At 45.6% G+C, this 13,117-nt stretch overlaps 1 protein-coding gene across 2 annotated transcripts in view; it reads left to right on the top strand.

Annotated features, from left to right (window-relative positions):
• Window positions 1–2,517: 2,517 nt before the first annotated feature.
• Window positions 2,518–13,117, top strand: part of ESYT2 (extended synaptotagmin 2) — a gene marked incomplete at its 5' end in the record, with an annotated part of 72,870 nt that continues 62,270 nt past the window's right edge. For both annotated transcript variants that reach the window (XM_079710957.1, XM_079710956.1), the window contains one exon: window positions 2,518–2,829. In XM_079710957.1, coding sequence (XP_079567083.1) covers window positions 2,518–2,829 — 312 coding nt within the window. The remainder of the gene's footprint in view (window positions 2,830–13,117) is intronic.

Raw genomic sequence — 13,117 nt, 5'->3', positions numbered from 1 at the left:
CCTTTACAGTTCTGCATGGGAACACTCACAGTGATGCTCTTCTTTCCTCTGAGAGAGCAGTGCCTGTCACTGGAGAACTGTCCGCAGAGAAGGTAAGGAAAGAGGTAACATGGAGAGGTCACAGGAGATTGGGGTATAGAGTAAAATGTTAGCAAAAGCCTAAGAACTAGGCCGGGCCTGCCAGTAGACTCAGCAAAGGATGAGATGGGTTCTGCCTTGCTGGGAAGTGGCCAGAAGTTCAGTGGGGTCACAAAGGCAGCAGAGGCTGGAGGCTGATTGGTGCACAGCATGGGCCTGTCTCTTCAGTGTATTTTACATCCCTAGACCCCACCCAGGTCAAATGCTTTATCACAGACATGCAGGATTTCTTGTGTGGCTCATGTTCACCCAACTCTTTATCTATAGGATGTGATGCTACAGCTTTTTAGAGGAAAGACCGCAAGACAGAAAGTCTCATGCTCCTTCCTGTGTTAACAAGGCAGCTACTTGTTTTGAGGTTGTAACTTGGTCTTGAGTGAAAGGTGGCATTAGAGCTTTAAGCTGTTGCGTAGGAAAAGGGGTAAGACTCATCATTTTACATATTTGCAACTCACACAATGTAACTGGGGGAAGGAAAACCATCCCTTTCCTTGCTTATGGTTTACTGCCCTTGCCCAAAGTTGACTGTTCTAGCCCCTGGAGCAATGTTTATGAGATTATATATATATCTATCTATCTCCATAGCCACACACACATATACGCACACATAATTACATACAGACTCACAGATGAGGTGAGGAGGTATCCTTTATTCATTTAGTACCTGCTGTGCCAGGCACTGTGCTAGCGTGAAGATATGATGATACACATAATACAGTTCTTGCCCTCATAGACTTAAAGCCCAGTTGAATGATTAATGAGACTTTGGCAAAGTTACCAATGCACGCAGATGCTTCCCTTCCCACTGCCCCCAGAAGTTCATGGGAGCAGCAAGTCTTTCACTCACTGCGTCTAACAGGGCTGTGACTGCAGTTGTCTTCAGCTGGTGGTCCTCTTCATCTTTCAGCCTTTCACTCTCCTGTCTGCACAGCAAAATGGTCTGTGGGATATCACTGTTTTGTCCTGAAAATGGCAGTCTTTGCCCCTGCAACTACTGCACAGTTATCGTTATTCCAGAATCCCTACAATATGGCAGGGAAGGGCCCATGTGACATGAACACATCCACCAAGAACTTAAAAACATGTAAGCATGCTATATTTCTCTCCAGTAGTCCCTGCCCCTCCTAAAGATGATCATGCAAGGCTCCCAGTAACATAAAGATTTGAAGAGCAAGAGAGGGGAAAAAAACTAGCCCTATTGTTACAAACTGAATTAAAATATCCTTGGAACTCACTTAATATGCTTAAAAAACTTACCCAGGCTGTCCTCTGCAACTGTTTGGCTTTAAGGAGACTACAAAATAAATATAATTACCCTGATTGAGTTTGGTGGAAAGCAAAGCGATCAAGAGCTGTCTGTGCTTCTAGAAGCGATTCAGAAATCGCGGGCAGGATGTCAGCGCCCGCAGTAGAAGCTCTCGGGCACGGACAGCATCCTGCTTAGTGAGCGGGCGCTGGGTCCCCGCTGTCCCGCCGGGCGAGGACAGTTCCTGTCCCACGCGCACACAGGGGCCTATCCCGAGCGCTCCTCACGCCTCCAGGACCGCTGAGAGAGTTCCATCAGGAAAACATCTGCACGCTGTGGGCTCTCAGCACAGCCGCGGGCCCACAGAACCACTCGGATTTTCTAACAACTTGGAAGTGCCTTTAACAGTGACACCCTAAAACTTGGCAAGTGTAGCGCAAACTCAGGAGCGTGTACTTCTCCTTCCACAGCAGCCCTGCACGAACCGCGACCCAGGTGACGGGGCGAGCTGAGCCCTCACGGCCCGGGTCTCCCGTCCCAGGAGCTGACCCTAGCCAGCCAACCAGCCTCACACCCTGCGGCCAGTGAGTTCCGCGCCGTGACGTCCACGCACGCCCCGCCTACATTCGCCTTATGGGCGCCCCGCCCCGCGTGTGGACGTCCACGCAGGACCCGCCCCCCTCGCCTCATCGGCGCTCCGCCCGCCCGCGCGATGACGTCACAGGGCCCTGCCCCACCCGCCTCAGGGGCGCTCGGCCAGGCCTGTGGGGTGACATCCACGCCGGCCTCGCCCACCCTGTCCAGTGGCGCCCCGCCCGCCCGCGCGATGACGCCACACACCAGTCCCGCGCACCCGCCTTCGCGGCGCTCCCGGGTCCTGTGGGATGACGTCCCACGCTGGCCCCGTCCACCCAACGTTAGGCCGCGCCCAGGCCCGCGGCCACGCCCGACCGCCGCAGTAGAAGCCCCCGATCCCTTGCCGCCGCCGCCCCGCCCGGCGTGCTGACGTAGCACGGCGCCGCGGGCGGAAGCGCGGGCGGGCAGGGTGGCTGCGCCGTCCCCTCAGAGGGGCGCTGGCGGGCGGGCTGAGGCGCGTCGGCCCGGAGCGGACCAGAGTGCTACGCGGCGGAGCGATGAGTGGCGCCCGGGCCCCGGGCCCCGAGGCCGGCGCCGCCGGAGCCGAACCCCCCGGCGCGGCGCTGAGCGTGGACGTGGCGGGGCTGCTGGTGCAGCTGGCGCGCAGCTTCGCGCTGCTGCTGCCGGTGTACGCGCTGGGCTACCTGGGCCTGAGCTTCAGCTGGGTGCTGCTGGCGCTCGGGCTGCTCGTGTGGTGCCGCAGGAGCCGCGGCCTGAAGGCCACCCGTCTGTGCCGCGCGCTGGCGCTGCTGGAGGACGAGGAGCGCGTCGTGCGCCTGGGGGTGCGCGCCTGCGACCTGCCGGCCTGGGTGAGTGGGCGCAGCGGACCCCGACACGCCCCCGGCCCTGACCTTCCTGTCCGCCACGACAGGCGTCCCTGCCCGCCCCAAGTCCTCCCGGGTCTGGGGTCCGCTCACGCCCAGACCACCCGCCCACGTTGGGGCGTCCTGACCAGGGGCGACACGTCCGCCTGGGTGGGCGCCGGCGTCGGGCCTGGCCCTGTGTACCTTGCGGGGCCTTGCCGCTGTCGCCGGGCCCAGCCGCCCGACCGCTCTCGGCCCGCGAACCCCTTTGGGTTGGCGCCTTCCCTCCGCCGCGCGGGTCCCGAGCAGGGCCGCACAGGTGAGGCGCTCTCTGCGCTGTCCTGCCTTGGCCACGTCGTCACGCCTCGCTGTGCGGTGCCGTGACTCCCGCCTGCGGAATGTGAGCTCGAGGCCGCCGGGTGCCCTGCGCGGGCCTGGACGCCACTCCCTGACCCCTGCGGAAACGGCGGCCAGCGGTGTGGGGAGAAGGGCGGTTTCCTCCTTGCCTGCGAAGTCTCAGCCGTTCTTGGTGGTTTCTGGCACAGTTGAGGAGCAGTGGGGGTCCCCCAGAAGATGTGCTGGTACGATGATTGGAGGTGTGTTCCAGTTCTTTGGAAGTAACGTTATAAGCTGAGTAACTTTTATGTAGGGTGAACTCGAATCCCAGGTGAATTTGGGGGTGGGTGGGGCGGGCGTGGTATTGGTCGTTTGTGCCCCAAACGGTTCTCTGCATATTTTACTTAGGCAGCGTGGAAACTAACGGAGTTGGTTCCCTCGTTCTTTCTTAACCGTGAGTTGGTGCCAGAGTTTCAGACGGTAGGAAACAGTGCTTGTTTTAAGATAAATGATGCTCCTGTTAGGCTTGATGTAAACTTCTCGGGAAGATGGCCAGCCAGTGAGTTTCAAAAGGGTCGTTTTCTCTTAGAGGAGAAAAGGGCTTGGAGTACGCTCCCTGTTTCCAGTCAGAAGACACTTGTGAAGCGAGGCATGGAGTGCATGACACAAGGCAAACAGGTTGCAAAGCAGGAGTGCCCACGGCCAGGAGGAGCTCAGTGGTTACTGCCTTGTGGTGACAAGTTGCAACTGCAGTAAGAACCTCACGGTCAGGGACTTGGGAAATTTTAAATTCCGTCAATACGTGGTGGACGTGTGACACAGGACTACTTGGAACAATCACAGTAACCAGCGTGGTGTAGCTTTTTGCCAGAAGCAGGAAAGAGGAGGGTGGTGTAGAAAACGGGAACTCAATAACGGAGGTGCGAAAAGCCAAGAGCAGAGGTGCATTTTGGAAACGCAGAAGGACTTTCAGGTGGTGTCTGGTATCTTGTGTCACACCGAATTAAGTGATTCCAGAAAGTAGCTAAAAACAGGGAGTAGGGGCATTACCAAAACAGCAGACATAATCAGGGCAGAGATTCACAGAAACTGGGGGTGCTGACATTCATAGATGCTTGGTTATGGAGCAGTTGGCTAACATCAAATTTGCTTGTAAAAGCTGTGAAATGCACACTATTTTCACATAATGAATTAACAAGTATCGTTGTTACCATATTGAAGGACGGGGCAAATTATTATGATTATTTTTAGCAGAAGAAAAGGGTGATTAGCCAAAGCTTCCTTCCTTGGGTTTCTCCTTGGTGTGACTTAAACTCATGAACCATGGTGTTCATCTTGTACAGTAAGGAATTTATGTTTTTTTCCAAAATTTTTCACTTCATTCCAAATTTGTGTTTGTGCTCATGTCATACAGATGTATACTTAAACATGCCTGTATTGCTTAGGAAACTACTGTGAGGATTCACACGAAACTTGACGGTGATCATATCCAAGAAAAGCACTAGGAATCTGGGGTTTGAGGCAGATTTTTTAATACTTTTTTTAATTGTAATACCCATGTGTTGTTTTCACGACAAAAGCAGTGAATTACACTGTCTAGAAGTGGACCTGCTGTTCTGCTGTAGCCAGGGAGTCCGTGCATAAGAAGAGTTCAGTTTTCTGTTTCAGTAGTTCTTTGATTTTTACTGTACATACTTAGGTTCTTGGGGTTCAGAACTTTGGGCTGATATTTTGCTTTGAACAACATGTTTGTACGGATTTCATAGTGTGTCACTGACAGCTGTGGTTGACAGCAGGGTAGAAGCAGAGCAAAACTAATGTGCTCACTTCCTAACCTCACTTTTGAATATGTTCACTGACAATGTTTCTTCTGTTTATTTAGTAAAGTAAAATGAGATGATTAACAAATATGAATACTTGGAGAAAAAATACATATACTGTTTCAAATTAAGGCTATTAGGATATGAAAAATGGCTCTCAATGTGATAATTCTGTAAGACCTTGATCCTACAGCTTTAATGTGTACCACATTACTGTTCATTCTTTACTCTTCCCCCCCCACCCCCCCGTTAACAGGGAAAAGGCCTGCAGGTTTGAGTTGATAGATTGAGGACTGGCCTTTTTGTTGTATCAGTGGTCTCCCCTTGTTAATTGGACCCTGTAAAATTAAATTAGACTGTGGTTGAAGAATATTGTTGAAGAGTTTTTATAGACGCGAGTAGGGGTGATTGTCCACTGCTATTTTTGTTTATTTGAAAAATTAGAACTTGGTGTGAAGTCTGTCCTTTTCCTGCTTTCACTACTGCCAATAAATGCTGATTCCATGGCTGCAAATAAGTAAGACCCAAACCTGTCATAAATGACAACTAGTCTTTTATTCCTCTAATACTTTGATGATTGAGATTTAAAGCATAGTGAACTTCTGTGTTCTGCTGTTTTTATTATTATGCACCAGTTTTTTTTTAGGGAGAGCTTTCTTCCCATGGTTCTTCTGGTAAGTTCAGGAGAATTTAACTCTAGCCCCAATTTAATATGTATAGGCTAAGAACCAAATGGACAAAAGAAAAGAATACACTTTGGTCTCATGTAAAGGAAGGGCAAGTACTTTTATTCTCAGTGTTAATCATTGACTTATAGTTTAAAAAATTTTTGTGAACACTTGTAACAGACTTGTAGCTAAATCAGGATCCACAGTTTAGCTATTTTAAACTGTGGTTGCAACTTTAGCATCTAGATCCTAGAGCAGTTATGTGCTTTGAGAAAATGTTAGAACCTCCTCAAAGCTGTGAAGGGGATATGGATAATCTTTGGGTTTCTTGTTTATGTGCACACTACTGCTGTTTTTCAAAGAGAAAAAGGACAGTCACCCTCAACATCGCTGTTATGCTGTCTAAATGCTTCATGAAGTTAGAGCAGAAGGCCCCATCGTTGCTGGACATAAAGCAGTAACTATTTGTTTTTTAGTTTAAGCTAAAAACTGGATTTAAATTTAGGATATATGCATCCATCAGGTTGTGTGCTCTGGTTTTTCTGCATCAGATGAACATTAACCTCACTTTATATTCAAGATGGGAGCTGGGACTGAACTATATATAATTTAAGTAGATACAGGAATTGAAAATATATGTAGTATGTTTCTGTTAAATTATATTAAGTTAATACATGTTGTGTTAAACTACGTTAAATATGTTTATAAAATATAGACCTTGATCCTGTGAAGAACCGATGATGAACAACTGACTTGTGAGTTAGTGTTCTCTTTAGGCCTGGTGGACCTCTTTCCTGTTTTCCCTGTGGGTTTTCATGATTTCTAAATTGGTTGCAACGTTTAACCTTGAATGATATCACAGACATTGTGAATAGATTAAAAACCATTGAATTGTACACTTTAAATGAGTGAATTGTATGGTATCTGAATTATATCTCAGTGCTGTTAAAAAATATAGACATTGAATTTCTTTTAAAAATAAAGAAGTGAAACAGGTGAACAGTTATAGTACAAAGTAAGCCATACAAACCTTGCTTATGGAATTCAGCTAAAACTGATAAAATTTCTAAAAATTATTGTTCCAATATAAATTTGGAGACATTTACATTTTAAAGACTATTTAATGAAAGTGGAGGGCTTATGAATGAAAAAAGTAACTAAGTAAATGTTTTTACCTTAAACCTAATGTTACTTTACGCATTGATACTACATTAGCTAAGCAAACAGAAATTGTGCTTCAAAGATATACATAGCCTAAATGTGTGTTTTTTGTGTGAGTTATTCTAAACTCTTACTTTAATTCAAGTACTGATATGTAATTACAATGTGTGTTTGGGAAATTTAACCTATAAATTGGTTTGTTGTCTATAAATGTATCCTATCATGGCATTATTTTGTTTATTTTTTTAAAGGCCCACTTTAAAAAATTTTTTAATTTAAATTTTTATTTACTTATTTATTTATTTGGCTGCACCGCTTGGCATGCAGGATCTTGGTTCCCTGACCAGGGATCGAACCTGTGCTCCCTGCAGTGGAAGCTTGGAGTCCTAACCACTGGACCGCCAGGGAATTCCCCATAGCATGATGTTAGAATGTACTATTTGTAGTCTCTTGCATTTTGTTATGTTTTGTTAAATCATTACCTTTTTTGGTTTCCATGACAATGCTGCCTCAGATGAATTTTCCTTCCCCATTTAAAGATCTGAGGACCCACTATCTACAGAAGTGTTAGAGGTCACCTTGCCTTCATGTGTGTACTTACTTCCCAGTAGATACGAGGTGGGGTGTGATGGCCGAAGAGTGCCCTGGTGGGTCAGAAGGTGGTCAGTGGTGGGGGCGTGCATATAGACACACTAAAGGACATTGAGGAATAAGTGGGAACAGCAAGATAAAAGTGCAGGATTGGGAAGTCAGGCATCTCAGGGGGTGAAAGCATCAGAGCCCAGTAGGACAGCAACATGGGGGGGGTACCTGGGCCCTGCCGTCGGGAGGGAGCCGTAAGGAAGGTGAGGAACTGTCAGCTGGGCCCAGAGGTGAGGAGTAGATCTGCTCGGACTGGGGCCGGGCCACCTCTCAGGGCAGCACTCGCATTTCCCAGGGAGACTTGACATGTTTGGACATGGGAGGAGGGGGACATCGTGATGTACTCAGAGCCAATTTGTGACGTCAGAAAGTGGAAGCTCCTGTGCAGTGCCGATTACTGCTGGATTGCCCTGCTGTACACCCTTGAGGTCGCTGGAGACGCCTGTCCACCTCCCCCAAATAGACTGTTTTATTTTACTCTGAAGGGTCTTATTGTGCCATAAACACTGCAGCATCCCCTGCTCTTTTGAAACTGGGTGGGCGTAGTTCTGACATAAACAGTGTCAGTAGTTGTGTTGCATGGAACCATTTTTCCATTTAACATGTTTTATTCACAAGTTTTCTCATGGTCTTTTGCCCTCTCAGTGGTTTTTCTTTCTTAATTTTTTTTTCCTTAACTGTTAAAAAAAAAAGTCCTGTAAATTTTTTAAAGAAAACCATCTATTTTGGTGAATTTTTCCTAGAGTAGATTACATTTTAAGGAACAAGCCCAGCTTAAGTGCAGGGATCAAAAATGGGCTTTCATTGATTCATCTATTCACTCAGCCAGTATTTATTGGACCTTTCCTGTGTTCTAGGTACTGTGGTAGGTGATGAGTTAGACAAGGCCTCAAACTCAAAAATTTACTAGCTGGTGATAACACAAATCTAGGGATAATCCTAGTTTTAGTCATAGTATGCTCTGGTAGTTTTTTTCTTTTTTTTAAATAAAAATAATACATATTCATTTTTGTTAAATCCAAAAAAAGTATATAAAAACATTATTCATAATTCCAAACCACACATCATAGTAGTTGGTAAAAACTATAATAACTTTGAATGGAATTGTTACTGTGTATTCATCTATTTGTACTGATAAACCATACTAAAAATCATTTGTTCAGAAAAATACGGTTTAGCGTTTAAAAGTTTTCTAGACGCTTAACTACATGTGGAAAAAGAAAGGCTGACCTTTATTAGGTCTTTCACTTGGTGAAATGGTATGTTCATTTTTTAAAAAGACTATGCCTTTTAGAGCATTTTGTACATTTATTGAAGTAATAGCTCAACTCTTTAAATCAGTGTATTGTAAAAGATTTTACTGATGAGGATTAAAACTTTTTTCTAGGGTTTGTAGACCTAGCTGTGTGTATAAGTTCAGTTTTATGCTATCCTGTCTTTCCTATTTTGTGAAAGGCAGTCTTATGATTACTCATAGTGGACGCCTCTGAGACCTGTAGTTCAATATCCGGTGTCTTTTTTAAAAAATTAATTAATTAGTTTATTTTTGGCTGCATTGGGACTTCGTTGCTGTGTGCGGGCTTCTCATTGCAGTGGCTTCTCTTGTTGCGGGGCACGGGCTCTAGGCGCCCAGGCTTCAGTAGTTGTGGCACGTGGGCTTAGTAGTTGCGGCTTGCGGGCTCTAGAGCTCAGGCTCAGTAGTTGTGGCGCACGGGCTTAGTAGCTCCGCGGCATGTGGGATCTTCCCAGGCCAGGGCTCGCCCCATGTCCCTTGCATTGGCAGGCAGATTCTTAACCACTGCGCCACCAGGGAAGCCCTATCTGGTGTCATTTTAATGGACTACTGCAGGATGTCCAGAGGGAAGTATCGATGCAGAGTAATAGCACATCTTAAGTGCACCCCGTGTGTCAGCAGCAGTGACTCCCTTTTTTAAAAAATGCCATTGTTGTGCCTGGTGACTACACTTGAGAATGGGTGGTAACCACACAAGTGGCAGATGTGGAAATGCTAGTATGGAAGTTTTTATTATGCTTTCTTTTTTATTATTTGTAAAAATGTCATTGAAGTTGATCTTGAAGTTCTTTTGTTTGTTCACTTAGTGAACTTATCTTTCTGCTTTTAATGAACATGCAGTCGTGTTTGCCTTTATTTCTTATGTTATGGCTAGACAGGTTTTAAAAACATGATTTTTCTGGTGTGAAAAGAACACTTGCTCATTGTAGAACATTTCAAGCTTTGGAGAATAAAAAGGAAAAAAGCTACCTGCAATCCTACTAACCAGTGATAGCCTTTATTAACGTTTCGGTGATTTTCTGAATCTTTAGTATGTCTGGAGGTACGTGGATGTTGTATTTGCCTACACTAAGGATTATGTTGTGGACGTTATATCATTATTCTTCAGAAATGTGACTCGTTTTTTGCAGTAGTATCTGTTTTATTTAAATTATGTCTGGTGGACAGATTCCAAAAATCAGATTGTTAGTTACTATATGTTGAGAAAAGGTAAAACTAGAGTTTGAGATATTTAATTTTCTACTCTTTTCAGTTATAAAAGATTATTTGCTTGAACTATTTGTCAGATTGTCCAGGATATATGAACTATTTTTGAACTCATAAGAGTAGCATGATAATTTTATAAACAGAAGTCTAGCTTTAGGGGGCAGTGTTTGTTTTTGAATGGTATGATGTTAAAATAAGCACAGTAGATTTATCCAGATCCCCTCTTACGGAAGAAGAGAGTTCTCCCACGCAGAGTCGCTCTTCCAATGGCTTTTCTTCCTCTCTGCTGTGTTGGGATGTGAGAGTTGGTTAAGTTGAAGTCATGGCTTTGTACACAGTGTAGCACAGTGTAGCACAGTGTTGGGATTGTTGTCTGGAGATTGCTGAGAAGGCTCACTGCATTGTCCTTGATCTCGTCTGAAAACAGCAACCGCGTGATTGGTGTCATCAGTGTCACTTGGCAGCCCTTGGGCACTGAGTGATGTGGGCCACCCTCGTGGGTACCCATGTCACACGTGCCGGCATGGCTGTTTGGGCACACACTCGAGAAGCAGGCTCTGGATCTGATAGATGTAGGTTCCTGTCTGAGACCCACCCACTCCCAACTCCATGCACTTGGGCAAGTTGGTCACACCTTTTAGAACCTTAGTTTCCTCATCATTAGGTGGGCATTGAAATGAGCCCGACCCTGTGTTGTGGTTGTGAGGCTGGAATGAAGAAAGGCCCAGGGATGTGGCAGAGGTGGCTAGTGGTACCCTGGGTTAGTGATCACAGTACTGATGCTTCCTTTCAGCTGCACTGGTGTTAACGGCCAGCTTCCTGCTGCCTGTGGCGCTTCTCTGACTCACCTTGCCCCCTCCTCCCCGCTTCAGCCGGAGGGGGCAGATGAGAGGGCAGATGAGATCAGAGCTTCTCTTTTACTGTGGTTTGTTTATCTGGTGGTGTTGCTAAGAATTTATCTGCCGTAATGCTTTGTTATTAGTCACACTCTAAAGTATTCCTTGTAATTTCTTTCTCTTTTTCTCTGTATATCCCTAAAGTAATTACCCCTCATCCTTGCTGCTTCTTCCTTAAAACAAATTCTGTCCTGAGGTTGTGGTTAATCTCTCCTTGCTCTGCTTGCAGCAGCTGCCCTGATGCAGTAGATAACTGTAGTTAGTTCCATTATGACAGTTATCATGTTGTAAAATTTTTAAATTCTTGTAGTCTTTTCCTTCATCTTGTGAATAAGTGTTGGTTAGTGACTAAGGTGGGGGTTTGAAAATGTATATCCTATCTCTGGGTCAGTTGTAATAGTTTAATTTAACCTATATTAGATGTGGAGCTGTTTTCCTTCCATTTGCATCCGAGGGGTTGAGGTATGTTTTAGGTTTCCCAGAGGATGGTGGATCTGCAGAAGATGAATCCAGTAATGTGGGAAGAGAACATCGTCCAACTTGCTTCATGCCATAAATAATTACACTGGAGTACATGTTATATACTGGTTTTCGGGTCTGCCACTCATTCTGAGATACCAGCATGAGATTGCTAAAACTATTCATCTGGGTGATACTTGTACCTTCTGTTTTCTTACAAAACTTTGCTTACATATTTGTTAAATCATTTAGTTAAGTGTGCTTAGTCCTGTAATTGTGTGTAGGATCAGGAGTTTGAAGACAGGGACTTTTTATATCTGCCATAGCATCTAACAGTATTTGCATGGAGTTTGCACAGTAAACCTAGTGAGTTGTGGGAACAGTGAGCTCCTAATTGCTTGTTTTATTAGGAGTGTCTCTACCCAATTATAAATTGTCGTATGATGCCTGTGTTGCCATTATTACACATATTTGAGGTGAGCTGCCTACTGAGATCGTTAATTTATTTCACTTGTGCTATAAACATTTAAATGTCTAGCAAGCAAACGCATAAGATCTGTTAATACTAAGTTAATGTCTGAGTACTGGGTTTTTAAAACCAAAAACCCAAATATAATCTGAAACAAAAATGAGAATACAGTCTCAATTTTTTCACATACATAAAGACAGTTCTTGAAATTTATCCAGAGCTATTAGAAAGTGTTGATTTTACTTAATAGCTTGAATCAGATTGTGGTTTCATATTGGGTGAAATGGAGCGAACACTGCTGTATGTATGAAGGATGGTTTTAACAGGAATTATCTGTAGATTGTATTTCATAGTGGATGGTGCAAGAGGGGAAAGGCAACAGCTCGTCTTTGCTTGCTGCCTGCACTGGGGCCACTGAAAGAAAACGCGGCAAACTTGGTGGCTTAAAAAACACAAATTTATCATTTACAATTCTGGAGGCTAAAAGTCTGGAATCATTTCCTTTGGGCTGAAACCAAGGGATCAGCAGGGCCGTGCTCCTCTGGAGGCCTTTCCTAGCTTCTGGAGCTGCGTTCCTGGGCTCATGGCCCTTCTGCACCTTGAAAGCCAGCAGCTGCTTCGATCATCACGGCGCTTTCTGTTTTCTTTCTGTGTCATTTCTGCCTCTGTTCCCTCTTGAAAGGATACGTATGATTGCATTAGGGCCCACCCAGGTGCGGCAGGATAATTTCCCCAACTCAAGATCCTTAATTGATCACATCTGCAAAGTCCTTTTTTTTTTTGTCTCATAAGGCAACACTCACAAGTTCTAGGGAATAGGACATGGATCTCTCTTGAAGGGCCACCAGCACTGCCCTACATCTTGGAGTACTCAGGAGCCAAGGTGGCTGAACACAGTGATGACGGCTCAGCTTTGTTTCATCAGTTCTGAAAGGCACTTTCCCTCCACTTAACTTCTCTGGTCTCAGATTCATCTCACGACTGCGTGCGATTCAGTTAGTGTACTCTTTCCTTCTTAGTGGCACAGAGGTGGTGGTGTGTCTTATCATTGGTCATTTCTTGGATTCAACACTGTGGCTGTTCCCTTTTTCTGCCATAGCCCTGGTGCCTGAGAGTTACGTGTGGTCTTGGAGAGGCAAATGGGGGAGAGAGAGGAGCTGAGCTATTGGATGAAGGGTGGCCCACTTGGGCCAAAGTGTTTGCACTGGGAGATGAGGAGAGGCTCCCGGGGAGGGCCTTACGCCCTGGGAGTGCAGGAGTTTGGGCTTGATCTGGACGACGCCCGGAAAACACCAAAACATTTAGAAGAGTGGTGTGTCCCGATTTAAAAAAGGCATGTGTAG

Source organism: Hyperoodon ampullatus (assembly GCF_949752795.1).
Source record: "Hyperoodon ampullatus genome assembly, chromosome: 9".
NCBI classification, from domain to species: Eukaryota; Metazoa; Chordata; class Mammalia; order Artiodactyla; family Ziphiidae; genus Hyperoodon; species Hyperoodon ampullatus.
Note: the sequence above shows the minus strand (reverse complement) of the source record. Positions and strands in the feature narration are given on the sequence as shown.